Source organism: Enhydra lutris, unplaced genomic scaffold (assembly GCF_002288905.1).
Source record: "Enhydra lutris kenyoni isolate GAN:26980312 unplaced genomic scaffold, ASM228890v2 scaffoldscaffold47, whole genome shotgun sequence".
NCBI lineage: Eukaryota > Metazoa > Chordata > Mammalia > Carnivora > Mustelidae > Enhydra > Enhydra lutris.
In genome coordinates this window covers 15729756-15755662 of record NW_019154131.1, presented here as the reverse complement: position 1 = coordinate 15755662, position 25907 = coordinate 15729756, and the positions used below count along the sequence as shown (strand labels likewise).

Here is a 25907-nt window from a genome sequence, read left to right as displayed (position 1 = left end):
TACTGAAGGTTCTACGGGGCTTTTAAGGACCAGGTACCACTATGGCCTGGAAGACACAAAGGAATATTATTCCAATGGCACAACCTTTCTTCCCAGAGACCCTGTATATACACAGAGCCCTGGCAGTACGCTCCTGTGCCCGGTTTTTAAAGCCCGCCCTGATGAATGCCTGCACGAAGGAAAAACGAGCAGCAAACAGGTCGAACGCTGGCTGATGCTCACCCCTTTGGGTAAGCTGCTATCCCAGGGGACACTGTCACAGACTTCATTTACTTGTCATTAGGCCAGCAGTCACCCTGCTTGAGACAGAGATGTGTGCTTACAATAAAACACATTGTTCTTTTAAGGAGGTATCCGCCCAGCTTTCCACCATCTTCCTCCTGGAGGAAAGCCAGTTCAGGTAGGACCGAGGACCGGTCAATTAGATTACCCCAACTCCCAAGGCCCACATAGTTGTGCAGGGACTCACATGACCCACGCAGAACCAGAGTCCTCTCCAGGTTGCTTCTGCCACACCCACAAGCAATGATGCCGTTCCTTCCCTTTGAGGTGGCTGGTCGCCATCCTACCAACTACGAGGAGTGATCCTGTCTATGCCCCTAATGGCACCACTCACTGGATGCAGCTGACTGACCTGTTCAGAACTACTCTTGAACTTTTTGGCTTATGACCCAATATTCTCTTCCTTGGTTGGAGCTATTTTGAATTGGGGAACTTTCAATTGCGTTCAAGAGGCCCAAGCATAAGCAAATTACAGCCACCACTAATGAATCGGATTTGGCTAATGTTCAACACACAGCATACTTATTGTTTAAATGTGGACAGCAGTTCCAAGACAGTGCTTTATCTATAAACATAAGAAAATACTGAGTCAGAGAATGTCCTCTAGAAACTTCACGGGAAATCAATCATGATGCCACTGTCACCACTATAGTTTCGCTTTGCCAGCAAAACCTTCCCCATGTCTTAAGACAAAGAAGAAACATGCACGACATTCACAAGATTATTTTACTAGAATTTAGGGGGAGTAGATAATGTAGTCAAGTTTTCACAAAGAAAATCTTCAGGTTGAACTCCAGCCAAATAAAAGAAAATTCAAGTTCTGGTTTTATTCCCAACGGGCCTGGACATTGAAGCAATGCCCCCTTCTCTTGGCATGTACCTGTCAAAGGGTCAGTTTTTTGTCCACCTTTTCATGCCACTTGACCCTCTGCATCATGACTCGGCGATCCCAGGCATGAATTCTGAAAACCTTCTTCCATTTCTATGGTTTTCCTCACCCAGCTGAGGAGGCTGCTGGCTACCCATGAAACTTCACCAACCATAGGCTCTGGTCCACACAGCTTTCTTCTTAAACTCTGGGAGAACTCTCAAGGACAGCAGGGTGGCTAAGGGGACAAAAAAAAAGTAAAATGAACTGTTGCATTTGGTGAAACTGCACTTGAAAAGGTCATTTAGATGGAAAATGTGTCAGAACAGAACTTGGCTTTTTCTTACTTGGCTCATCTTCAAGACTGAGAACTCCCATCAAGCCTTAGGGAGAATTTGAATAGTAGAACACGATTAATAAAATCTGGGGGAAAGGGTTTCTTTGTTGTTAAATTATTCTGCAACCAGTTAACAGGAAATTCTGCAGAGTTTAACAAAAACTGACTTCTGGGATGCTGGTTCTTTTCTTTATCTGGGTGATGATTACATAGGTGTGTTCCCTTTGTAAAAAAAGCTACTTAATCTGTGTATTTTTTCTACATGAATGTGATTTTTCCATTAGGAGTTGGTTAAGAGGTAAAAAACAAAAATAAAAAACTGATCCTGCAATGAAGTTAGGTCCTTGCGGCTCAGCGGAGCGGGCATGACCGTGCTAATCTGTATTCAACTACGAGCTTTCAAGTCCACACCTTTTCTTATTCATCACGGGTCCCTCAGGGATCAATTTAAGGTAGGCCAGCTCCGTGTAATTCCACAAGGTCACTCATTATAGATCTTATTTTAGGATATTAATATAAATATATTGAGATGTCATTTAAAATAGGGAGGAAATGTAGAGAAGCCAGTAACACAATTCTTGTGTGTGACTCTAATAAGCCTTTGACTATCTAATCAAGTGAACGTCTACTTCCTTGACCCAAATAACTATTCTCCAAATCAGAATCAAGTTGTTTGCTATCTTCGTGACCTAAAACACTGTATGTTTGGAGCAACCGATGGTATTATAGATGTATGGCCATTAAGAATGAGTTCAATCTTCCTGAGGCAAAGAAAAAAAGAAAATCCTAGCAAGTCTCTAGGGACAGATCAAGTAAAGGTAAGTCAGACCACTGCCCTTTTGCCCCGTGAAGTTCTGTACTTGATCACAATCCACTTCTTACATATGCCCTTCAATATGTTGGGGGTAGGGAGAAGGATCACAACCAACTGGTTAGGGAATTCTTACTTGTTTGCAACCAAAATACCATACCATACTTAGAGTAAAATATGGTCATCCTAAGACTCCAGGTTGGCCAGATAAATTACCACACGTGTAGGCCAGGAGGTGATTCTCCCGAGCTAAGACTTTCCAGTGCACTATCTTATAGTATACCGGGGGTCATCTCACCAACAGCCACTGGTTGGACCAGACTTCTGAGCCCTAAGACACAGACGACAGTACATGCTGTCTCAGGCCACAGAACCAACGCCCAACAGACTTCTCAGATTTGAGGAAAATAATGTACGTAATTTTCAGAGGAAGGTATTCTATGTTTGTGGTTCCTATAGTCATAGTTCAACAAATCAATAGAGAAGTATAAAAAGCACAAAGACTATTCAAATGCCTGAAAGCATGAGAAATGTCCAATTCCCTTGGCAAAATACCATGCAGCTGTTACAAATACTATTAAAGAAGCCAATACAGGAATAGTTAAAAGGCTTTAAAAATAACTTTTAAATTAAAAAGGCAGTGCTTAAAGTATCTATGTCTATTTTTTCAGGTGCTTAATGATTTATAAATATGTTAGAACAACACTCACACGCGGAGGGGCAAAAACTTCTTAGGAAAAAATTATCAAAATTGCCACTGGGCAATGGGACTCTGGATTCCTCTCTGCTCTTTCCTGAATTTTCTAAATTTAAATTAAAGTGATAGTTTGCCATCATAATAAAACATTTAAAAACTATTTAAATAAAAGTTAAATTTAAAGGCATGGAACTCTTTTTAAACCCACTTTCTGCTTGAAAATGCCACATAATGGCAGCTCCAGATTACTTCTCTACCCTGAATTCAGACGAACCCTTTCAGGAGCCAATATACAAGAGATTGCTATTTCCGCAGCAAAGGCAAGCACAGGGGGCCTTCGCCTCTGTTGGGCGCGCAGCATGGAAGTCATACCTTTTAAAAGATCCCTGGATTTTGCTGAGAGGCCTTCTTTAGGGCTTTCCATGATGCCGAAGAGCCAGTCAATGAACTAGGGTGAAAAAGAAGAGCAGTGTCAGTGAAGACAGTCGCACTATCAGTACAAGCGCGATCGGTCCCTTGGGTCTGTATACATGCAGCTCCATGCAGAGCTGGCAGACTGGCGATGGGAAGACCATGCCTAAGAGACGGGGAAGCTGGACACAGCTCCCATTCAGCCAACGACCCAGCCAAGTCAAAACCCCTTTCTCAGCTACATACCCCGAGGCTGCTGTGGATTTTTTTTCTTTAAGATTTTTATTTATTTATTTGACAGAGATCACAAGCAGGCAGAGAGGCAGGCAGAGAGAGAGGAAGGGATGCAGGCTCCCTGCCGAGCAGAGAGCCCGATATGGGGCTCGATCCCAGGACCCTGGGATCATGACCTGAGCCGAAGGCAGAGGCTTTAACCCACTGAGCCACCCAGGCGCCCCCCCTGCTGTGGATTTTAACAGTGAGGCAGACATGGGCCCAGTGGGCTTCTGGTGTGCCATGAACTTCCTGTCTCATCACTCCTAGAGCACAGAGAGGTTAAGAACCTTGCCCAAGTCCACTCCCAGTGAATGGCAGAATCTCCATTTCAGCCCGGGTACACCTGACGTCAGAGCCCCGCGAGCTCTTCCTTGTCTCCTGCTGCCCGACACTGCAGGCGCCGAGGCCCAGGCTCACGGGGTGGGAGGTAAAGAAGGAAACGCATCAGACATAAGCCCCCATTTCTAAAATCAGATATTCTGTAGCTGAGAACAATTTGTGCTCAAGTGGAATTGAAACAGGAAGTTAAAATGCAAGAGAAAGGCATAAAGTAATTTACTAGGTAGAGCCGAGTGTGTTAACTGCAAATAAATCCTACAAATGAGGTAGAAACTCAGACTACTCAGGATTTTGACTGATCTCCCAGAGTACAACCGAAATTGGCTTTGAATTAGATGGAGGGTAATTTCATTAATGACTGAATGGTCCACTCTCGACTCACTAAAAAACACATACATTAGTCATAGGTGCTAGGTATTTTAACTTGGGATGTAGAGACTGGCTTGCGAGAAAGAGTCAGAAAATATTCCTAATTCTCTGCTTTGATTAAATTAAAACATTTTTTTCTCCATTTTGTTTTATAATATCTGACTGGTAAGTAAATGAATCAAGCACTACAAATACCTAACAGACACAGACGTCTGCACTGTCATCCATGGTGATCATGGTATCCCAGGCCAGGAAAAAACACAAGGGGATAATGCATTTGAATCGATTTGTATTTAAAATGAGATGGAAAAAACAAAACCTGGGACAATATGAATGCTTAAGAAAGCAAAGGCCTATTAATTGAGTTGCTTAGTGGAGTTGTGCAGGGCTAACCTGTGGGTCCATAGTTCGGAAATATTTTAAAGACTAATGTTCGGATTTTAACAATAAGCTATAAAAAGCTGGCGTTAAGCTTTCAACCTCATAAAAATCCAGTTGTCATTAAACGGGATTCAAAAAAGAATCTTTCAATCAACTGTCTTAAAGGCTATTCAGAGCCATGGAATGAGAAGCAGAGGAAGCTATTTCCATATGCTCTGCACAACAGCTAGCTGTCTGGGGAAACTCAACATTAAAAATCAAAAGGTGCTTCCTATAGTCTGGATTTTCCGGAGGGCTAGGGTGATGACCTCGACAACTTTCCCCATGTCGTCGAGCACAGGCTGGGAGCAGGGTGGGCCCCTGGAATGTGGCTATAGGACCAAGTTTGCTATGAGGAACCCTAATTGGGCTACGGGAATGTGGCTGCTCCAGATGCCCGTGTCCCTGACCTACCCCCGGGCAAGACGGATCGTTCCCAACCTTCCAGCTTTGAACTTGCCTTCCTATCTGTCCTCACTCTGACATTCTGAGCACTTGGAGCCTCACTCATCCCTTCAACCCCAGGATCAAGAACACATGTGCCTTCCGGATCCCAGGGCAAGTATAAGCTCTTCTTTCCGCCTCACCTCCAGCTGTAAGCAAGTTGTTGCTGTTGTCATTGCTTGTTTTTGGCCACAGTCAGCCTCATTCTCTGAGGCTCTGCATCTGGCTGCGATTCAGGGCTGAGGATGAGAGCCCATGGGGTGATTCCAGTTTTACTTAACTTCCAACCTCAATTCTACCACAGAAATCACGCAAGAGAAGATGGCGGCCTGCCCTGACGTGCAAGAGGCTGCCAACCTCACCTTCTGGGTCTGTTCCTTCCATGGTTCTTTCTGCAGCAGGAGAGGCATGCTACTGGGAAGGAGAGTGAGGGCCTCCTGCAGAGCGACCCTATGCAGTGGACTCCGGCCAAGGAAGCTCGAGGTTGACCCAGCTGGGCCATTTTCCCGATGCCATGGCAACCAGCTGGCACTGAGGCCGAGGAGGAGCGGGGCCGCATGGTCTGCCCATGTCACCACTGCGGCGGCAAAGAGCAGCAACAAGAAGTCCACAGCCTACAAAGGAAATGGAAACAAAGTTAGGTCACAGGTTTTAACAATTCAGAGTAACACATGTTCACACACACAGCCCCTCTCAGGATGATGCAACGTTATCTTCCCCTTCGCCCCAGAAAGGAACCGGACTGAACAGAAACTCCATTTCCATGCCTAATGAAGAGACATTTCAGGGCTCCAGAAGGTTTTAGGAATCCTCTTTGGTAAGACAGAAGCCACAACAGTTTCATTATTATTACTCCAATAATGCAGGAGAAACCTTATTTCATTCCTAAGCATACTGAGATCCAGATCCTCCCCTGTTCTGGTGTTTCCAGTGAGATTAAAGAATTCGTTAGGAGTGTAGGGAGAAGGATACTTACAGTTATTGTTATGTGGCCAAAATGGATTTTTAAAAAGAGGTACAGTCTGATTCTACTTTTGAACAGTAACAAATGACTCTCCCCAGGCATTTTCTTTTTCTGTTCTCATTATCTAATCAAAACATTTGGGAGGCGAACACTTGATTTTTGTTCCCTTAATGCTGAAACGTAAGCATGAAGACAAACTACCAACAAGCATTCTTGGAATAAGGGAGTCAGTCACAACAAATCATTAGGCATTTTTTTAAAACAATTTTTTCAGTATGTTCTACCATGAATTGAAAGAGACTCACCAGGGTCTGGCTCCTGACCTATAGCTATAATTCCAAGAATTTGTTTAAGTTTTAATTCCAGTGTGACATTAGTTCAGGTGTAGGACACAATGATTCAACAACTCCATGTCTTACTCAGCTGCTCTTCAAGTGTCGTCTTAATTCCCTTCACCTATTTCACTCATCCCCCACCCCTACTCTGGTAACCATCTGTTTGTTGTCTACAGTCAAGAGTGCTTTTTGTTTTGGTTTGGTTTGTCTCCTTCTCCCCACTTTGTTTTGCTTCTTAAATTCCACAAATGAGTGAAATCATATGGTATTTGTCTTTTTCTGACAGGCTTATTTTGCTTAGCACTTCTTCTCTAGCTCCATCCATGTTGCTGCAAACAGCAAGATTTCATTCTTTTTTATGGCTGGATAGTGTGTGTGTGTGTGTGTGTGTGTGTGTGTGTGTGTGCATATATATATATATATCTTCTTTTTCATTCACCTATCACTGGACACCTGTGTTGCTTCCATACTTTGGCTATTGTTGATAATGCTACTATAAACCCAGAAGTGCATATACCCCCTCTGAATTAGTGGTTTTGTAAATCTTTGGGTAAATACCCAGTGATGCGATTATTGAATCACAGAGTACTTCTATTCTTAATTTTTTGAGGATATTCCATACCATCCTTACAGTAACTACATTAGTTTGCATTCCCACCAACAGAGTGCAAGGGTTCCTTTTTCTTCACATCCTCACCGTTTGTTGTTTTCTTGAGTTTTTGATTTTAGTCATTCTCACAGGTGTGAGGTGATATCCCGTTGTGGGTTTGGTCTGCATTTCCCTGATGCAGAGGGATGTTGACAATCTTTTCATATGTCTGTTGGCCATCCATATGTCTTCTTTGGAGAAATGCTGGTTCATGTTTTCTGCCCGTTTTTTAGTTGGATTGTTTGGGGTTTTTCTGGTGTTGAGTTGTAGAAGTTCTTTATATATTTTGGACACCAACCTTTTATCAGGTATGTCATTTGCAAATACGTTTTCCCCTTCAGTAGGTTGTCCATTAGTTTTGTTGATTGTTTCCTTTGCTGTTCAGACGCTTCTTATTTTGATACAGTCCCAATAGTTTATTTTCGCTTTTGTTTCCCTTGGCTCAGGAGACGTATCTAGAAAGATGATGCTGTGGCTGATATCAGAGAAATTACTGCTGGTGCTCTCTTCCAGGATTTTAATGGTTTCCGGTCTTACATTTAGGTCTTTAATCCGTTTTTTTTAGTTTATTTTTGTGTTTGGTGTAAGAAAGTAGACCATTTTCATTCTTTTGCATGTGGCTGTCCAGTTTTCCCAACATCATTTGTTGAAGAGACTGTCTTTTTCCCATTGCACATTCTTGCTCCCTTTGTTGCAGATTAATTGACCATATGGTTGTGAGTTTATTTCTGGGCTTTCTATTCTGTTCCATTGATCCATGTGTCTATTTTCATGCTAGTACCATACTGTTTTGTAATTACAGCTTTGTAATATAACTTGAAGTCTGAAATTGTGATGCCTCCAGTTTTGTTTTTCTTTTCAAGACTGCTTTGGCTATGCAGGGTCTTTTGTGGTTCCGTACAAATTTTAGGATTGTTTGTTCTAGTTCTGTAGAAACTGCTGTTGGTATTATGATAGGGATTGCATTAAATCTGTAGATTACTTTGGATAGTATGGACCTTTTAACAATATTTGTTAAAGTCCGTGAGCAGGGTCTGTCTTTCCATTTCTCTGTGTCATCTTCATTGTCTTTCATCAATGCTTTATAGTTTTTTGCGTACAAGTCTCTCACTTCCTTGATTAAGTTTATTTCTAGGTATTTTGTTATCTTTGGTGCAACTGCAAATAGGATTGTTTCTTTCTTTTTTTTTTTTTTAGATTTTATTTATTTATTTGACAGACAGAGATCACAAGTAGGCAGAGAGGCAGGCAGAGAGAGAGAGGAGGAAGCAGGCTCCCCGCTGAGCAGAGAGCCCGATGTGGGACTCGATCCCAGAACCCTGGGATCATGACCTGAGCTGAAGGCAGAGGCTTTAACCCACTGAGCCACCCAGGCGCCCAAATAAGATTGTTTCTTAATTTAGCTTTCTGTTGCTTCATTATTGGTGTATAGAAATGCAACAGATTTCTATACACTGATTTTGTATCCTGCAACCTTACTGAATTCACGTATCAGTTCCAGCAGTTTTCTGGCAGAGTCTTTTCTATACACAGTATTATGTCATCTGCAAAGAGGGTAAGTTTTACTTCTTCCTTACCAATTTGGATGCCTTTTATTTCTTTTTATTGTCTGACTGCTGTGGCTAGGACTTCCAGTACTGTGTTGAATAAAAGTGGTAAGAGTGGACATCCTTGTCTTGTTTCTGATCTTAGCAGAAAAGTTCTTTTACCCCCCACTGAGTATGATGTTAGCTGTGGGTTTTTTACATATCAATTTCATTGCTGGTAATCAGTCTGGTAGGTCTTCAATTTTTTTGCATTTATTGAGAGTCGTTTTGTGGCCTTCTTTTGAAATCTGTCCTGGAGAATGCTCCATGTGCACTTGAAAAGAATGTGTATTCTGCTATTTTAGGGTAGAATGTTCTGAATATGTCTGTTGAATCCATCTGGCCCAGTGTGTCATTCAAAGCCTTGGTTTCCTTGTTGATTTTCTATTTGGATGATCTGCCCATCGATGTTAAGTGGGGTGACCTTAAAGTCCCTTAATATTATTGTATTGGTATCCATTACTTCCTTTAGTTTATTATTAACTGTTTTATGTATCTGAGTGCTCCCATGTTCGGTGTATAGTTACAATTGTTATATCTTCTTGTTGGATTGTATGCTTTATGATTATATAGTGTCATTCTTTGTCACTTTTCTCTTTCCTGCTCAGCTTGATTACTTTCCATTACTCTATCCTCCTCCCGGGTTGCTGATTCATTCTTCTGCTTCCTGTACTCTGCTATTTATTTCATATAGTGTATTTTTTATTTCATTTGTTTTTCATTTGTATTTCATTGCTTTGATTCTTATCTCTTTGTTAAGGGTATCACCAATGTCCTCCCCTCTTTTCTCAAGTCCAGTGAGCATCTTTATAATCATTACTTTAAGGACACCTGGGTGGCTCAGTGGGTTAAGTCTCTACCTTTGGCTCAGGTCACAATCTCAGGGTCCTGGAATTGAGCTCCGCATCGGGCTCTCTGCTCAGCAGGGAGGCTGCTGCCCCGGCCCCCCGCCTGCCTCTCTGCCTACTTGTGATTTCTCTGTCAAATAAATAAAATCTTTAAAAAAGTTTATAATCATTACTTTAAATTCTCTATCAGGCATATTATTTATCTCCATTGTGTTTAGGACCCTTACTGTGGTTTTGTCATGTTCTTTCATCTGAGATATATTCCCCTATCTCCTCATTTTGTCTAACTCTCTGCATCTGTTTCTGTGTGTTAGGAAAGTCAGCTATGTCTCCTGCTCTTGAAAGTAGTGGCTTTATGAAGAAGACCTGTGGTGCTCTTCAGGGCACTTTCCCCTGTTTACCAGAACCTGGCGCTTCAGGGGGGTCTCCTATGTTGTTAGTGGGCCAGGCTGGTGCTGCCTTGTGCTTGAGTTGAGCCAGACCAAGTGTTTGGCAGAGATGCAATAGCACCGAACCACAGAGCACCTTCCCTGTGTTGTCCCCTGAGAAGCCTTCATTGGTGGGCAGGGCCCACGATCAGACGAATTGTCTGTCCCCAACCCATGGTGGAGGCCAAAGCCTGACCAATGTGGTGCTTATCTTTCTCTCTCCCCAGGACAGGAATCACTTTGGCGTGGTGCTGGTCCCTGTCCAGGCTGCTAGCACACTTTTCTTGTGGCTTGTGCTTCGGTTTGAATGGGCTTTGGCCAACAGCATATTGGAGGAGGAGGATCTGCCATGTGCTCAGGAGGGAGGTTTGCAGAGCCCACAGGTTTGTGCACCAGGGAGAGGGGACATGACGCTACCTCTGAGACCACAGTGGCTGGGCCAATCCATAAAGCATACAGGGGTAGGGCATGGATTTTTACCAAGGTGCACTCGGGTTTGCTGTGAAAGGAGACCTACCACCACCACAGGGCCAGCCCGTGTGGATCCACAAAGAGTGAGCAGGTGGGCACACAGCTTAACAAGGCATTCGCCCATCTTCCATGAGAGGGTACTGGCTGCCACCACCACTGCCGAGGCCCCCACATAGTGCGTGGTTTGCAAAATGTGAGCAGGTCTTCTCAGGGAGGGGATCCACAGCGCTGGGACTGAGGCAAGCCCAGCTGGAGTGGGCAAATCCCCAGAGCTGGGGAGGAGTGGGGAGGCAGGGAGTAGTGTAAGCAAGCTAGGTAGCAAATGTGGGCGCTAAACTGGTTCCTGCAGGTGGCTGCAGGTGGCCACGTGTTTATGCTGGGAGGCAGGGGAGGGAAATGACACCTAGTAGTTCCTCTGTTCTTGGAGGATACTCCCTGTGAACATTACCGCTCTGGGACAGGCTCTGAGATGAGTAAATAACTCTTCCTCCCTGTGCCCTAGACATTCCCCCCCCCCTTTTTTTTAAATTTTTTTCAGTGTTCCAAAATTCACTGCTCCTATGTTGTATCTCCACAGGCTGTTTCTTATGCTGTCTCTTTAAGGGCAGGGACTCAGTTTCTTCTCAGTGGCCAGGTTCTCCCAGAACCCAACTTGCTGATTTTTAAAGTTGCAGGCTTTAAGTCCTGCTGATTGTAGTAAGTCACTAAACTTTACCCCCTCTAGTTTTCAAAGCCCAATATTATGGGGATTCATCTTCCCCATGTGGGCTCCCCAGTGCGATAGCCTTCTTCTTCCCCTTTTCCACACCCATGGTCCATTTAGCTCCCCAGCATGTCTCCGCCCTTCCTACCCTCTTCAATGTGGCATCTTCTCTACATTTAGTTGAGGAGTTTGTTCTGCCAGCCTTCGGGTCATTTCCTGGGTTATTCACACTGACATCTAGTTGTACCTGTGGGATGAGGTGAGCTTAGGGTCTTCCTATGCTGCCATCTTCTCAGTCTGTATATTTCCACATGCATTTTTTTTTAAAGATTTTACTTATCTGAAGGAGAGAATGAGAGGGGGAGAGAGAGGGAAAGAGAGAGAGCAAGAGGGGGGTAGGGCCAGGGGGAGAAGCAGACTCCCCGCTGAGGAGGGAACCCAATGCGGGACTCGATCCTGGGACTCCAGGATCATGACCTGAACTGAAGGTAGTCGCCCAACCAAATGAGCCATCCAGGCGCCCTCCACATGTATTTTTAATACGCTGTCTAGGATCCATCCATTCAGAGTTTAGACTAATCTACACACTTATAAAATGGTGGTAACAAGAGGCCCCTCTGAGTTGTTGGATTACTGTGATTCAAATTATACTTCTTTCTGCTTATCTGTATTTTCTAAGTTTCAAAAGATTTTTTGTAAGAAAACAGAAAATTAACAAAAACTTAGGAGATCAGAAAAAAAAGATGACAGATTCTACTAGTTAAAAAAAAGTTTAAAAGTACTCCTTAATTTCTTAAAAGTCATAATTTCATTAATTAAAATTTCAAAAATATACACAACTCTTCAGAAAAGCTGGTCAGAACTTCAAATGACATCCCAGGTTATACAAATTCCACCCACACAGTAAACAGGACACCTGTGAAACATGCCTACGGAAAAAATTCTACTAAAAAATGCACAGTGGTTAGCAAAGTCAAGAAAATAAGAAGATGGGAACATGCTATCTTCATTTATTAACCTTTTCCTATTTTAATTTACTCCTTATCAGTAGCTAACCTTCTGGGGGTCATAGATCATTTTACCCCTCTCATGCTGTGCAAACACAGATCACTTGCATACTTCAGGTACCTCTTCAAACCAGACGTTTGAAGACATTCTCTGGGCCAGTGCGAAGGCCAGAGCCCTGTACCTCCTCTCTGTGGGGTCAAGCACAAGTACACAGAATGCTGGGTTCCCTCATCAGCTAGTGTCCTTGTGTGCTGCCTATCAAGAAACTTATTCTGTTGAAAATATTTTTCCAAGGGCAGCCCTGGGTGTCTCCAAGAGACAGGCAAGCACATCCATTTCCTTATGACGTCAGAGAATTATCACCAGATTTACCCAAAGTAAAAGGAAGGAGGGGGAAAAACAAAGGCAAGCAGCAACTTCTTTGTCTTTTGGGAGAGCAAACGTAAGTTCCACATTTTAAGGGAGCCACAAATGACTCCTCTAGACTGTACCTCATCAAGAGCCACGTTCTGAACAGATGTTGACTGGTACGCAACATTTCTGATATAACCCATCAGCTCCAAGAGCCATTCCATTCTCTTCAACACACCTGAAACAAAAAGAGATATTTTCTTACCAGACCACAGTTTTCCTATGAAATGTCTAATAGGTCAGTACTAGCCACCATGATGAAAGCAGAACAGCTGAGGATTCCATGAAACAGTCGCAAATCCTTTTGCCATACCTGAGACTTGGGATTTTGTAGGAGTTCTCTGACACTATTCACATCAGATAAATGTAGTTTTGCCTTTATTTTCAAAAAGATAATTTATTTTTCAAAAGTACACATCTGCTGGGTGCCTGGGTGGCTCAGTGGGTTAAAGCCTCTGCCTTCAGCTCAGGTCATGATCCCGGGGTCCTGGGATCGAGTCCCGCATCGGGCCCTCTGCTCAGCAGGGAGCCTGCTTACCCCTCCTCTCTCTCTCTGCCTGCCTCTCTGCCTACTTGTGATCTCTGTCAAATTAATAAATAAAATCTTTAAAAAAAAAAAAGTACACATCTGCTAATGATAAAATGCATTTGTTGGAGTTTCTCTCTCTCAAGGTTAAACACACTAGGAGAAATCTGGCGTGCCAGCTAGCCAGAACGTTGACTCTTGGCTAGTTAGTTGTTTTTATGGTCTTCTTTACTTACATGTTCCCATTTTATGCCAAAATCAAAGAGAAAACCTACCCAAAGATATCAGAAGAAAAATAAAAACCAGCTATTATATAGTAACTGGAGAACAAACATTGGCATAAATACTGATTCTTCCGTTTTTATTTTTTAAAAATGAGGGTTCCCAGCACAATAAAGCTTACTTGGGAAGGCTGTCAAATTTCAGTGAGTCAGAGGAAAACGGGAACTAAACTGGAAGGCCAACTAGTTAAAACCAAAGACAATATCAGATTTATTTCAGTTTACTTCACGTTATCTTCACGCTTCCTTGGAAGTACCTACTAGACTTCTTCCTGATAAACACACTTTTGATTTAGAGTAAAAAAAAAAAATAGTTTTTCATCACAGGTTCATTTTTCATCAGCAGGCACTGATGCAGAGATGAGACAACCATCTCAACCGCCAAAGAGAAGAATAAATCAAAATTTCCTATCTAGTCCCAAAAAGGGTATTACAATTATGTCTGCCAGTTTTCCTCATCAAGAACTGAGGAACATACAAAAAATCCAGAAATGTAAGTAACCTACCTGCGGTCACTAGGAGTTCCCCGCCATACCTGATCTACTGAAGCAGGTGCCGTTCAGACCTGACTGTAGGCCATAAGCAATGTGACCAAAGGCTCAGGTGGAGAAATGGCAGAGCTCATTATTATTCAAGAGTAAAGGTCTATGATGATCTAAAAGTTCCACCATATGGGGCACCTGGGTGACTCAGTGGGTTAAAGCCTCTGTCTTTGGCTCAGGTCACGATCCCAGGGTCCTGGAATCAAGCCCTGCATCAGGCTCTCTGCTCAGCGGGGAGTCTGCTTCCTCTTCTCTCTCTCTGCCTGCCTCTCTGCCTATATGTGATCTCTCTCTCTCTCTCTGTTGAATAAATAAATAAAATCTTAAAAAAAAAAAAAGTTCCACCATATGATTCATTAACAGAGCTGCAGGCCTAGAGCTTCTGGCTTGAGGATGTAGTGAGGGAATCCCAATTTTATTCCCCTCACCCTTGAGAAGTTCTCCTACAGAATAACAATTTAATTTTGTTGTCGCTGTTTTCCTCTTTTTGTTTGTTAGGTAACCACCTCAAAGTCATTTTCCTGAAAACATCAGGCAGAATCGATGGACATCCTGGTTGGGAAATGGAAGCAGGCAGAATCGACCCGATCCACTCGTTTATGGACTCGAGGGCCTGGACAGCTAAAGATAATAATAAAAATCACCAACAGAACCCATTCCCATCCCCAGGGTGGAGGTTGTTGAGTTTTAACTGGTCTTTTCATTTAAGGTGCTCTTCCTTTGGGGTAACAAGAGCTCTCCTGGGTCTCGAAGCACTAAACTCCCTTTTTAGTGGAGGAAACAGTTACAGGTTAAAAGGGATGGCAGATCCTTCTGGTCCTGCTGGTTCCCCAGGCCGGCCTCACCTGTGTTGGCGTGGCTCGCGATCCGCGCCTGGTAGAGGCTGTGTAGTACCATCCATGCCAGGGTGTCTTTCTCCCGGTGCTGGATGGCCGCACTGAGAATCTCCATCAAGCCCATCAAGGGGAATCGTCCTTGAGAGACCAAGTACAGTCTGACAAAGGCAGCCTTTTCTAGGCTGCTCTGCAAAAAAGCAAATTGTTCGGTTACTATTAAATTAGTTGAAGTCATTATAAAACCTCGGGGCAAGGGCAAAACAGAAAGGGTGAGTTGAAAGTTGATTATTATTCCAAATGCTAAAACCGCTCATTTCCTGCGGCATGTGGCCTGTCTGCCTGCGTGCTGTATTTTAAAATGAATATACAGATAGAGCGTTATAATGTCACCTCCTGTTTTCTCCTAAAAACCGTCAGTGATTTCAGGGGTTAATTGGTGATGATATTTTGTACAGATACGCAAATAATAATGAAATACAAAATAATGTGTGTATTTGTGTATTTGTACAAAATAATGATGATGATGATGATGATAACTGAAAAACACAGGACTCGTGTGCCACGCACCACTCTAAGCACTTAACACGGATTAATTTGGCAGTTCGCAAAGTGCAGTGCACAGACCTCCAAGGGACCCCAAGACCCTTTTAGAGGCTCTGTGAGGTCAAAGTATATTTACAGCAGCACCGAGGTCACAGTAAGAGTCACTGCATTTTTCACAGCCACTTGCAATTTTTGTTTAAAATAACTTTTATCTAAAATACCCTTATAAACAATAAAAATTATTAGTGTCATTAAACCTTTGCCCTTGAGTATACATCTTTTTAACAAAAGATTGATAAAATGGCAAGCATGCATAAGGGACTTCTGGTGCCTAGCCAAGTATTATGGTTGTCTCGAGGGAAAACCCTAAGTCTGGGCTGTGAACTGAAATAGCCACGTTTTTCGGGACACATCTACTTGGAAGGATGACTGATGGACCAATGATGGCTATTCAAACTGAGTATTTGACGGACTTTTTTTTTTTTTTTTTTAAGTAGAAGAAAGTGAGACTGTCACTTCAAGGAAATACTTCACAGTATTTGTTAGCAGTGATAAAATCTGAGCTTTCAAGGGACAATTAGACTTTCGGGAAAAAATTGTATTTGCTACTGTGAATTGGCAGTTTCCCAATACATAAAAGACTTTTCTGATGATTTTAACAAGTGTGATGTTTGGTAGTGTATAATGAAATGCATCAACATTTGGAAGATTTTCAAAACTCAGTGATTCAGTATTTTCCAAATGATTTTGTGATATCATACCCGGAGCAGAAGTTGGACCAACGGGTTTTAATACAACAGACTATGTGAAGTTCACTGATAGGGACTCAGACTCCACATAGTGCCAACTACCCTGAAGGAAACACCGTTTGTTGAGTTCTGTTGCAATATCAAAACAAACAAAAAAAGATATCCATAACTGTTTGAAACTATCAACACACTCTTCCCTTTTCTACTGACATATTTGTATGAGGCTGGATCTTCCCCACATACTTCACCAAAATACCACCACAGACTGAATGAAGCAGCAGCTATGAGAGTTCAACATTAAAGAGATTTCCATTAAGCCAGACATTAAAGAGGTTTGCAAAAATGGAAAACAATACCATTTTTTGTTTTCAAAACTTTTTCTTATTTGTGTTAAGATGCAATGGGTTTATTATTACTTTTAAGTCAATATTTTTTAAATTTCCCAGTTTTAATTTCTTACATGGTAAATATTGAAAGATATGATAATTTAAATTACAGTCTTTTGGAGCCCTCAACAGTTTGTAAGACACTAAAGTAGTCTTGAGACCAGAAAGTGTGAGAAGTCCTGTACGAACCACTGAATTTTCACACCACCCTACGCAGATGACAACCATCATCCTTCCTTTGTAGAGGATGGTAGTAAGCACAGACGTTAAGTAACTTGCTTACGGTCACATGGCTCGAGGCAGAGTAAGAACTGAAACTCAAGGAGTCTGAGCCCTTCACTACTTTATTCTTTCCAGAAAAGAACAGAAGACATTGACCTCAGTAAAATGCACTAACTCTTTTGGGAGCATAAGAACACTATTCAGCTAAGTTCTAGCAAAAATGTTCTAAGTGGTACTTTAAGAACCTGGGTGAGGAGGCACCTGGGGGGCTCAGTTGGTTGAGCCTCTGCCTTTGGCTCAGGTCATGATCTCAGGGTCCTGGGATCGAGTCCCGCATCGGGCTCTCTGCTCAGCAGGGTGCCTGCTTCCTCCTCTCTCTCTGCCTGCTTCTCTGCCTACTTGTGATCTCTCTCTGTCAAATGAATAAAAATAAAATCTCAAAAAAAAAAAAAGGAACTTGGGTGAGTAACCCAGCAATGTTCAGCTCCAGGTACCACGAAGGAAATTATATGCATTACTTCCAACTGTATTACATGAATATAATAATAACAGGATATAATAAATTACATGAATGTGATCATAAGGATAACAAATAATCACTGAGTACCAGCCTTATGTCAGATATTTTTACAAGAACCTACCATGGATTAAGTCACTGTAACTCTCAAAACAACTCTGGGAAGTAGGTGTTAATATCTCCCTTCTATAGATAAGGAAACCGAGGCAGAGAGAGATTATGAAATGTAACCAAGGTCACATTGCTAGTAAATCACAGAGCTGGATTTCAATCCCCAGCATAGTCCACTCTCTTAAGCATTTCCTTAGACTGCTTGTCTTTCCTTAAAACAAACTAATCTCCAAAATGCTGACATTCCAAATACTCTAACAGGAGTTCTCAAACCTCAGGATGCAACACTATCACCTGGAGGGACTATTAAAACACAGACTCCTGGACCCCACCTCTGACTCAGTAGACCTGGCTGAAGTGGGAATCCAGAACTTTCATTTCTAATCAGTCACCATGCTTATGCTGCTGGCCCAAGGAACACATTTTGAGAATCACGGCTATACAATGCAGCAATTCAAGGATTCAACACCTGTCATCAGGTGAAATAAATGGTAAGAGGTCTACCAGCTGGGTGAGGGCTCACAGTTCTCTATATCTTTGCTATCATCTGGTATGTAGAGTTGGCATTTGTGTAAGTATGTCCACTGGAATATACTTATACTAAAAAAAAATTTCACTGTTTATAGGCAATTCAAATCTAACAAGACATGTATTACACTAGCTAAATGTGCAACTTTGCTGGTATGTTACTCATTCATCCTTTGGGTGTGAGTAAAAGGAGTACTTGTTGGGACCCCTGGAGGCTCAGCTGGTTAAGCGTTTGCCTTTGGCTCAGGTCACGATCCCAGAGTCCTGGGATCGGGTCCCACATCGGGCTCCTTGCTCAGTGGGGAGGCTGCTTCTCCCTCTTTCTCTGCCGGCTGATCACCCTGCTTGTGCTCCCTGACAAATAAATAAATAAAATCTTAAAAAAAAAAAAAGGAGTATCTGTTAATTATCTTGTGTCTGGGCTAATAGTGTTTGTTTTTCAAATAGACACCTCTCTTCATTACAAAAGGATAATAAGTACCAGGTGAAAGAAAATCAATTTTAAGAACTACTTATTTATGCCTTCCATGCACCAGAAAGTTCTTCAGCCAGAATATTCCCATTCTTAGGGATTTTTATTGAAGACGTTGTCCTGTACTTATGTTTGCCCATAGGTGACACGAACATGATCTTGACGAAGTGGAATTAGGTTAAAATGTTGTTCATCCATCTATCCATCCATACCACTAGCCTGAACACGAGATCCCACAGTGAACACAGAGAGCTTCCTCAAATGAACTACTAACAGATATGAAGCAAAACTAGCTTCCGTCAAAAGGATACTGTAGTCACCTCTTCAATTGTAACCCCCACTTCAGTAATGGAAATAAATATATAAATACATTCTTACCTCCGTAATCTGGGCAACCCGATTGGCTTCATCATCTGTCATTTCTGAGAGGCATTTTGCTACACTGACATAGAGCTCTAGATCATTTCTCTGGCAAAGAAAAATCACAAACACGTCAAAACACAAGGTAACATAACAGATATAGTCTCCATGTTCTGACGAATTATTAGATTTACTTATTTCCATGAACAGCAGCTTATGAGACATTAATCAAACCAAATATATAGCCAATTTTTATCATTTAAAAAAAACATCTTTCTTGGGTGGCCTGGCTGGCTCAGTAGGTAGAGCAGGTGACGCTTGATCACAGAGTCATGAGTTCAAGCCCCACACTGGGCATAGAGCTTACTGAAAAACAGAACAAAAACCACCTTTCCTATTATTTTATTTATGTGGCTGTACTTATTTGTGTGGCTGTACTTTTTTCCTCTTATCAGAATCCATCGTTCCAAAGAGATTTTTTAATTTCTTTGTAAAACTACAATTCAGGAATCTGTTGGGGGAGGGGAAAGGCTAGGATTACATCACTTCATATAAGCAAAATACAGGACCATTGTGCCCAACGAGTTTCCAGGCGCAATGTGGAAGCACTTCTGAGCCCACTCATCTTCTGCATTTGGTAAAAAGCCCAAGGGCGTATTTCCTGGTGTAGCACTCGGTAACCCAGGGCTCAGCTTGCTCCCAACTTTGGTTCTAAATATTCAACCTCAATTTAGATCTTGGAAGCGAACACATTCCTTGTGAAAAATGCGGTTATTTCTTCCTAGCCTTCCTGCCACATTCTTAAAACATACACCTACCTGCTTTGCCAAAAGGGCTTTCAAAAATCCCAAACATAAATTGTCGGGAGTGTAAATATTTTTGTTCCTCACCCGAATCTTATTTGGCAGAAGGTCAAAAATGTTTCCCGTAGCTTCAGAGAGCAGACTCCAGAGGTGGTGGGTGGGGCTGGGCAGCTTCATGGCCTGACCCAGCCCCTGCAGGGCGCTCGTGCGCAACGTAGGCGGGGAAGCGGCTCTACAAACGGGCACCATCACATTTTCAACGAAGCCCCGGATCTGTTCGTCAGAGACGTGTTTTACCCACAGAGGCGTGGACACCAGGAGGTACTTCTTGATATTCACCTGGAAGCGAAAGAAAAGAGGTCAAAAACAGGCACATCTGGGTTCGCGGTGCTCAAAACCTTGAGGCTGTCCCTGTGTTTGAGGGCAGGATGAGAGAAGAAAGGTTCGCGTTACTTCTTGGCCCCACAGGGCCCCCAGCCTCGTGGTCCAATGGGCCACCAATGCATGCAATTTTGGCTGCTGCTACCAGGACTTGTGACGCACAGTGACTCGTGGGTATAGACAGCATCTGCTGATCCACCCGTGAACCACTCCGCTTAATCCACGGGTCTTTTCACAAGGAGGAAAATACTGGGCTACTTCTTGACATACATGACAGCTGCTGTTCAGTCTTAAAAGGTCACATTCTCTGGCAAGAACCAAAATCCTGAAGATGAAAGGCTCCTCTGCAGGAAATGGACTCATCGGAATACCTGATATTATTAATTTCTTCTTCCAGGAAACATAAGGAAATCAAAGGGACTGGCAGGCCAGGACCATTGCTGACCACACAAATGGGGACATGACCTTGGCTTTCTGGAGGTCATGAGAGCTGAAAAGGGGGCACAGTTTGAACACAGCTGTGTGCCAGACATGTTAAGAGAGGAGGCCGAGAAGCTCTTAGGAACACAGGTATGCTACCAAAGGAGCAGCGAGTCGGAAAGAAGTGGTCTTAAAAAAAAAAAAAAAAAGGAAAGAAAACCTGACACAGCCCAGTAAATTTCAAAAAAGTATCAGCATGGCTGCATGAGTTAGCCAACCAGTTCACTGGAAAGAACATGCCATTCCTGATCTTTTTTATAAATGAGAAGATATATAATTAAGAAAATGAATTCACAAACTTCATTTGTTCATTAACATAGATAATAAGAGAGTCCACAACCACGGACAAATGCCAAAAAAGTAACAGGGAAGTGGGAGGAGAACTAAGTTCTAGAAAGATTTTTGAGGTAAACAAGACAGGCTGTTCGAGGTATACCTGACTCAAAAGGAAGGAGAGGTTCACAGAACAGTGTCTTAGACACAGATTTGGAGTCAGCCGGACTCACTCTGTTTATTGGCAATATAAATTTTGTTTAATTGCAACCTGCCTCAGTTTATCAACTTGTAAAATGGAAACAAAAAAACTGGACTTCTCAGAAATGAAATAAGCCAGGCATGAAAGACTTCATATTGTATGATGCCTTTCTAAAGAATTTCTAAAGCTTATATGAAATTGAAATTTATTAGGAAAGTTCTCTAAAAAGAGAAAAACTATAGAGAACAAAAGCAGATCAGAGGTAGCCTGGGTCTGAGACTGGGAGTGGGGATCGTCTCCAGGTGGGGACAAAGCAGTTTTGGGGAGGGGGTGATAGAAATATTACTGGGGATGGACAAAAATGTATAAATGTCCTGGAACTCATCAAATTGTATGCTCAACACAGCCATACTTTATGGACTATAAATTATAACTCAAGGTTGAAAAAAGAATCTGCCAGAATTGGAGAGAGATTCAGTCTGCTGTCCAAAACTGCTCACTGAGTGCTTACAAGTAGCGGGTACCTAGCAAGCACCGGGTACTGGCAGCCGGATGGGAGGTGCTTGGGCCAGACACCTCAGGGTCATTGCTGACACGGGGACGCAGCCCTCAGTCTGTCCCCCTTCAATTAAGGAGCACGAGAATACACAGCAGAGCTTAGAAGACAAAAGGGCGGGAGAGGAACTGAAGTTAAAAGACCGAGGAACAAATATGAGAACTTTACACTATTCTCAAGGAATTAAAGCTTCCTGAAGAATAACAGGATCAATTAACTTAGGATCAATTGGTAAACCTCTAAGGAATCATGGAATGTAGGGGTTTTTTTGCTTTGTTTGGTCCTAGCTTTGAATACATTCAAATTTATACAATTTGTTAATTTTGCATTTTTAAACAATCTGGCTCCTTCTGTCATAGATACTGGGCTATGTTACTTCTTCCTCAGCACTTTGCTCAAGCCACACATCCCGGCAGAGATGTTCTCCCCCCTTCACCTACATCCCCCCCGCACCAGCACCCCGCCCCGTGCCTCTAACTTGATGCCTAACAAAACCTTCCCAAGCCTTCAGGGCCCACCTGAATTGCTGCCTTTTCTGTGAAAGGGAGGAATCATATATGGATTTGCCATTCTCTTAACACCCACTGAACCAACATACTGCATATCCTAGAGATAAGCCGAGGTTTCAATAACACCACGATTTTCTAGCTGTACGATCTGGAGAAAGGAACTTTATCTCTGGCCATCATTTTCCTTTTTCGTAATCAACGGGAGCCGAAAGCACAAACGCCAATGGCTAGGGCAGAGGTCTGAATCACAAACTCTCCCAGTCTGCTGGCCAGCGACCGCCAAGGCCCCGAGTTTTAGAAAATCACATCTGTCCATTCTTGACTTTAAGAATGCACACAGCAATGAGCGCTCCTCTCCCCCAAAAGAACCGTATCCGCCTGCTGCCCAGCATCCTTAAATTTGACTTACGCTCAGACCGTGGATTAGCGGCGGCATCACCCACAGTCCCAAGAGCGCAGCTGCATTCTGGGATGACTGCGCCTGTGTCACCATAATTTCAAGGCACAGTTGCTGGATCTCTTCCCCTGCAAGAGAAGACAAGAATATAGGTAATACAGCTGCTCCTAGGACTCACTGTTAGGCTTCCATGTCTCAAATCAAAGCATCTGCTGGTATGACTTCTCCCAGTAACAGTACTTGAGTGAACCAAAAGATATGCCAAGTGACCTTTCCACTATGAAGCAAAGATTGTACCCACTGGCAGCAGAGGGGTAAGTCTTGGAACTGGCAAGGGCCATAATCTTGCTCAGGAAATTTCTCTTGTGATGTCCTAAGAAATCTAAAGAATCTAATACTAACAAAAACTTGAGAAAAATTCTAGATAAATTCCCTGTCTCTGTTTTCCCCTCCTCTCCACCTTTCATTCTGAAGACAGAGAAATCTGTTTATGTCTGGAAGGACTTAAAATTGTAGCCACATGGAGCGCCTGGGTGGCTCAGTGGGTTAAGCCTCTGCCTTCGGCTCAGGTCATGGTCTCAGTGTTCTGGGATCAAGCCCCGAATCGGGCTCTCTGCTCATTGAGGAGCCTGCTTCCCCCCTCTCTCTGCCTGACTCTCTGCAGACTTGTGATCTCTCCCTCTGTGTCAAGTAAATAAATAGAGATCTTAAAAAAAAAATGGTCACCACATTCTCTTGCAACCCAGACTTTTATTAGCCCGATTCCCATCAGCAGGCATATTTTCCCAACCAGACCTTTTCTTCTTTTCTCTAAGGATTTATACTAAAACACGAACATCTTTAATATAGCACATAAAAACAGGGGAGGCTCGGGAGAACATACTTTTCAAACGAAATCTCCAGAAACACGTTACAGTGACATCGTAGTTATAGAGGTATTAGGTTAAAATCAAAGCATTTAAGTGCAAAAACTGTGTATAGTCAAAAATCATCTTTGATTATCCTTTCAGTTGTACATAAATTACAGTTTACAAGTCTTTCTGCATATCATATGTAAGCGAGCACCCCAATGTAAACAACAGAGCAAACACTGCAAATACACACACACAGAGTAATACAGCACTGTTAAAAAGTGGTTCTCCCCAATCTTTTTCTTGAGGTGGGGGGGGGGCAAGTACATGGGATTAAATCTGCATACACTAACATCATAAAAGAGGCTGTGGTAGGTGAATGAGAGGTGTGTGCTCCCTCTGTCTCTCCTCACAAAGTGTCTGTGGTAAAGAGAACATCGGCCCTTAAAGATGCCGCCATCCTAATGCCTGGAGCTGTGACTCTGTTGTGTTACCCTGCTTGGCAGAGGAACTTCTGAGAAGTGGTTGAGGTTAAGGACTGCTGAGGTGGGGAGATTATCCTGGATTATGCAAATGGACCCATTAATCACATGAGTCTTTAATGTGGAAAACCTTTCCCGGTTGTAAGGAACCAGAAAGAGGACAGTGTGACAAGGTTGTGGCTCTCCGTCGCAGGCTTTGAAGATGAAGAAACAGGGGGACACAAGCCAAGGAATGTGGGCAGCCTCTAGAAGCTGGGAAAGGGAGAGAAATAGATTCTCCCTGCCTTCGTCTGCTTGGGCTGCTCTAACAAAATATCACAAAACGGCTGGTTTATAAACAACAGAAATATGCTTCTCATCATTCTGGCAGCTGGAAGTCTAAGATCAGGGTGCCAGGATGGTCAGGTTCTGGTGGAACCCTGTGTCCCCAGCTGTAGAACGCCAACTCTCGCTGTGTCCTCACACTGCAGGAGGGGCTGAAGAGCTCTCGGGGGCCTCTGAGGGCTCTATACTCATGACCAACTTACCTCCTAAAGGCCCCACATACCAACACACTAGGGATTAGGATTTCTACATACGAATTTTGGGGGGACAAAAACACAGACCATAGCACTCCTCAGGGCATCTAGGAAAGAAAGATGTCATGGCCAAGAACCATGCTGGACTTCTGATCGACAGAACTATAAGCTGATAAATTTGCAGCGCTTCAAGCCACTAAATCTGTGGTAACTTGTTCCAGCAGCAACAGAAAACTAATGCTCCATACCACGGGGCGCTTCCTTGAATCCTAGAGCTCTCACTGTGCAGTGTGATGACCATCAAACCGGGCTTTCTGTGCAGTGTGATGACCATCAGACCTGCACCACACACGCAGCAACAGGCACACGTCAGCCAAGTACTGCTTTGATGAGCGCACCTGGCCTGTGTCCTCAGACCTCCTCCTCCTGCTCAGCCTCAGCGATCTAGAAAGTGACTCGGTGGAAGTAACCCAGCTCTTCCATCCAAGAAGACAAACCTCAAGATCCCAAAGGTCTCTGCAGTCACCACCGACTGTGACCCAGAATCTCTCTTTCTATTCAGGTCACATCCTAAAAGCAGGGTCCAAAGGCCTAAAAACATTTGATATTTACCAAAGTTTAGCCTCATAAGTGGAGAGAGGAGTGCGGCCCAGTTCACAGGAGGATACTGGTAGCTTTCTCCGACAGCTGCGATGGGTTTCATCACGACTTTGAGAAGGGAAGGAGGCACAGACTCGGGACCTGCGACAGAAAGGAAACAAATTAGTGAGACACCTTGACAGCACCGTGAGAGGGGGAAATGCCAACTTTCCCTCTTTCCAGTTTCAAACGATTTGGTAGCACACCTGCAACTGCAGTCGGGCCTTCAATTCTGTGCTCTCAACCTCAACCCCATCTGTTACAGAAGCCTGCTCCTTCTGTCCTTCTCTTTCCTATTCGCCTCCAGTTGCCCCCTCTTATCCGGACAGACACATCCCACATTACTACTTAGTTGTCCTCCATCATCACCTGTGGGTACTTCATCCAACTTTCTAAAAAGAGTAACTGATCCACATTATTGCCTCATTACTCATTCACTCACTTCCAAAAAAGAAGGGAACTATTGCCTACTTGGGCATGGTCCCTTCAAACGACCACAAAGTCCCTCGGTGCCTGCAGCCCTCTCCCCCCAGCACTGACTCTGCAGCCTGGGCCATGGTTGACGGCTCCAGGGGTGAGCACCTACGATACAGCTAATATCCAGGTTATTCAGCTCTCTACGATAGTACATAGCTTTACCATAATTTTTTAAATTTAATTTTATTTTTTTCAGTGATCCAAAATTCATTGTTTATGCACATAATTTTTGTGTTTTGTTTTGTTTTGTTTTGTTTTGTTTTGTTTTAGAAGGAGGCTAATTTGAAAACGACACGATGAGACACTGGAGTAGTTATGAGTGGAGCCATAAGACACAGTCAGGGTTCGAGTAGCTACTGAGGGCCATATAAAAGTTAAGTTTGAAAGGAGCCAGAAATGATGTGCAAAAAAGTAAAACAGCAAGGAGAAGCAAGAGCGGCTGGATCAACATATGTGGCAGAAGGGAAATCAGCATCAGCAGAAAGAGCAGCAGACTCAGGAAAAGCATCAGTAGGAAAAGGAAAAACAGATAAGGATCAGCAGATAAGCAGCAGAATCAGCAGCCACTGAAAGAGGATGAAGCAAAGGGGTGGAGTCAGCAAAAGGAGT

General features: G+C 43.1%; 2 protein-coding genes across 2 annotated transcripts in view; both read right to left on the bottom strand.

Annotated features, from left to right (window-relative positions):
- Positions 1-997: 997 nt before the first annotated feature.
- Positions 998-25907, bottom strand: part of LOC111156619 (focadhesin) — a 320134-nt gene continuing 295224 nt past the window's right edge. The window contains exons 42-44 of the mRNA XM_022517613.1: positions 5617-5868; positions 3368-3443; positions 998-1388 (exon numbers count right to left, since the gene is read on the bottom strand). Coding sequence (XP_022373321.1) covers positions 1315-1388; positions 3368-3443; positions 5617-5868 — 402 coding nt within the window. The 3' untranslated portion in view covers positions 998-1314. The remainder of the gene's footprint in view (positions 1389-3367; positions 3444-5616; positions 5869-25907) is intronic.
- LOC111156620 (focadhesin-like) lies at positions 14573-24912 on the bottom strand. The gene is made up of 5 exons (XM_022517614.1): positions 24795-24912; positions 22344-22459; positions 19621-19872; positions 18749-18838; positions 14573-15029 (listed from the first exon to the last, which is right to left on the bottom strand). The coding sequence occupies exons 1-5, from the start codon at positions 24883-24885 to the stop codon at positions 14775-14777; spliced, it is 804 nt and encodes a 267-aa protein (XP_022373322.1). The 5' UTR covers positions 24886-24912; the 3' UTR covers positions 14573-14774.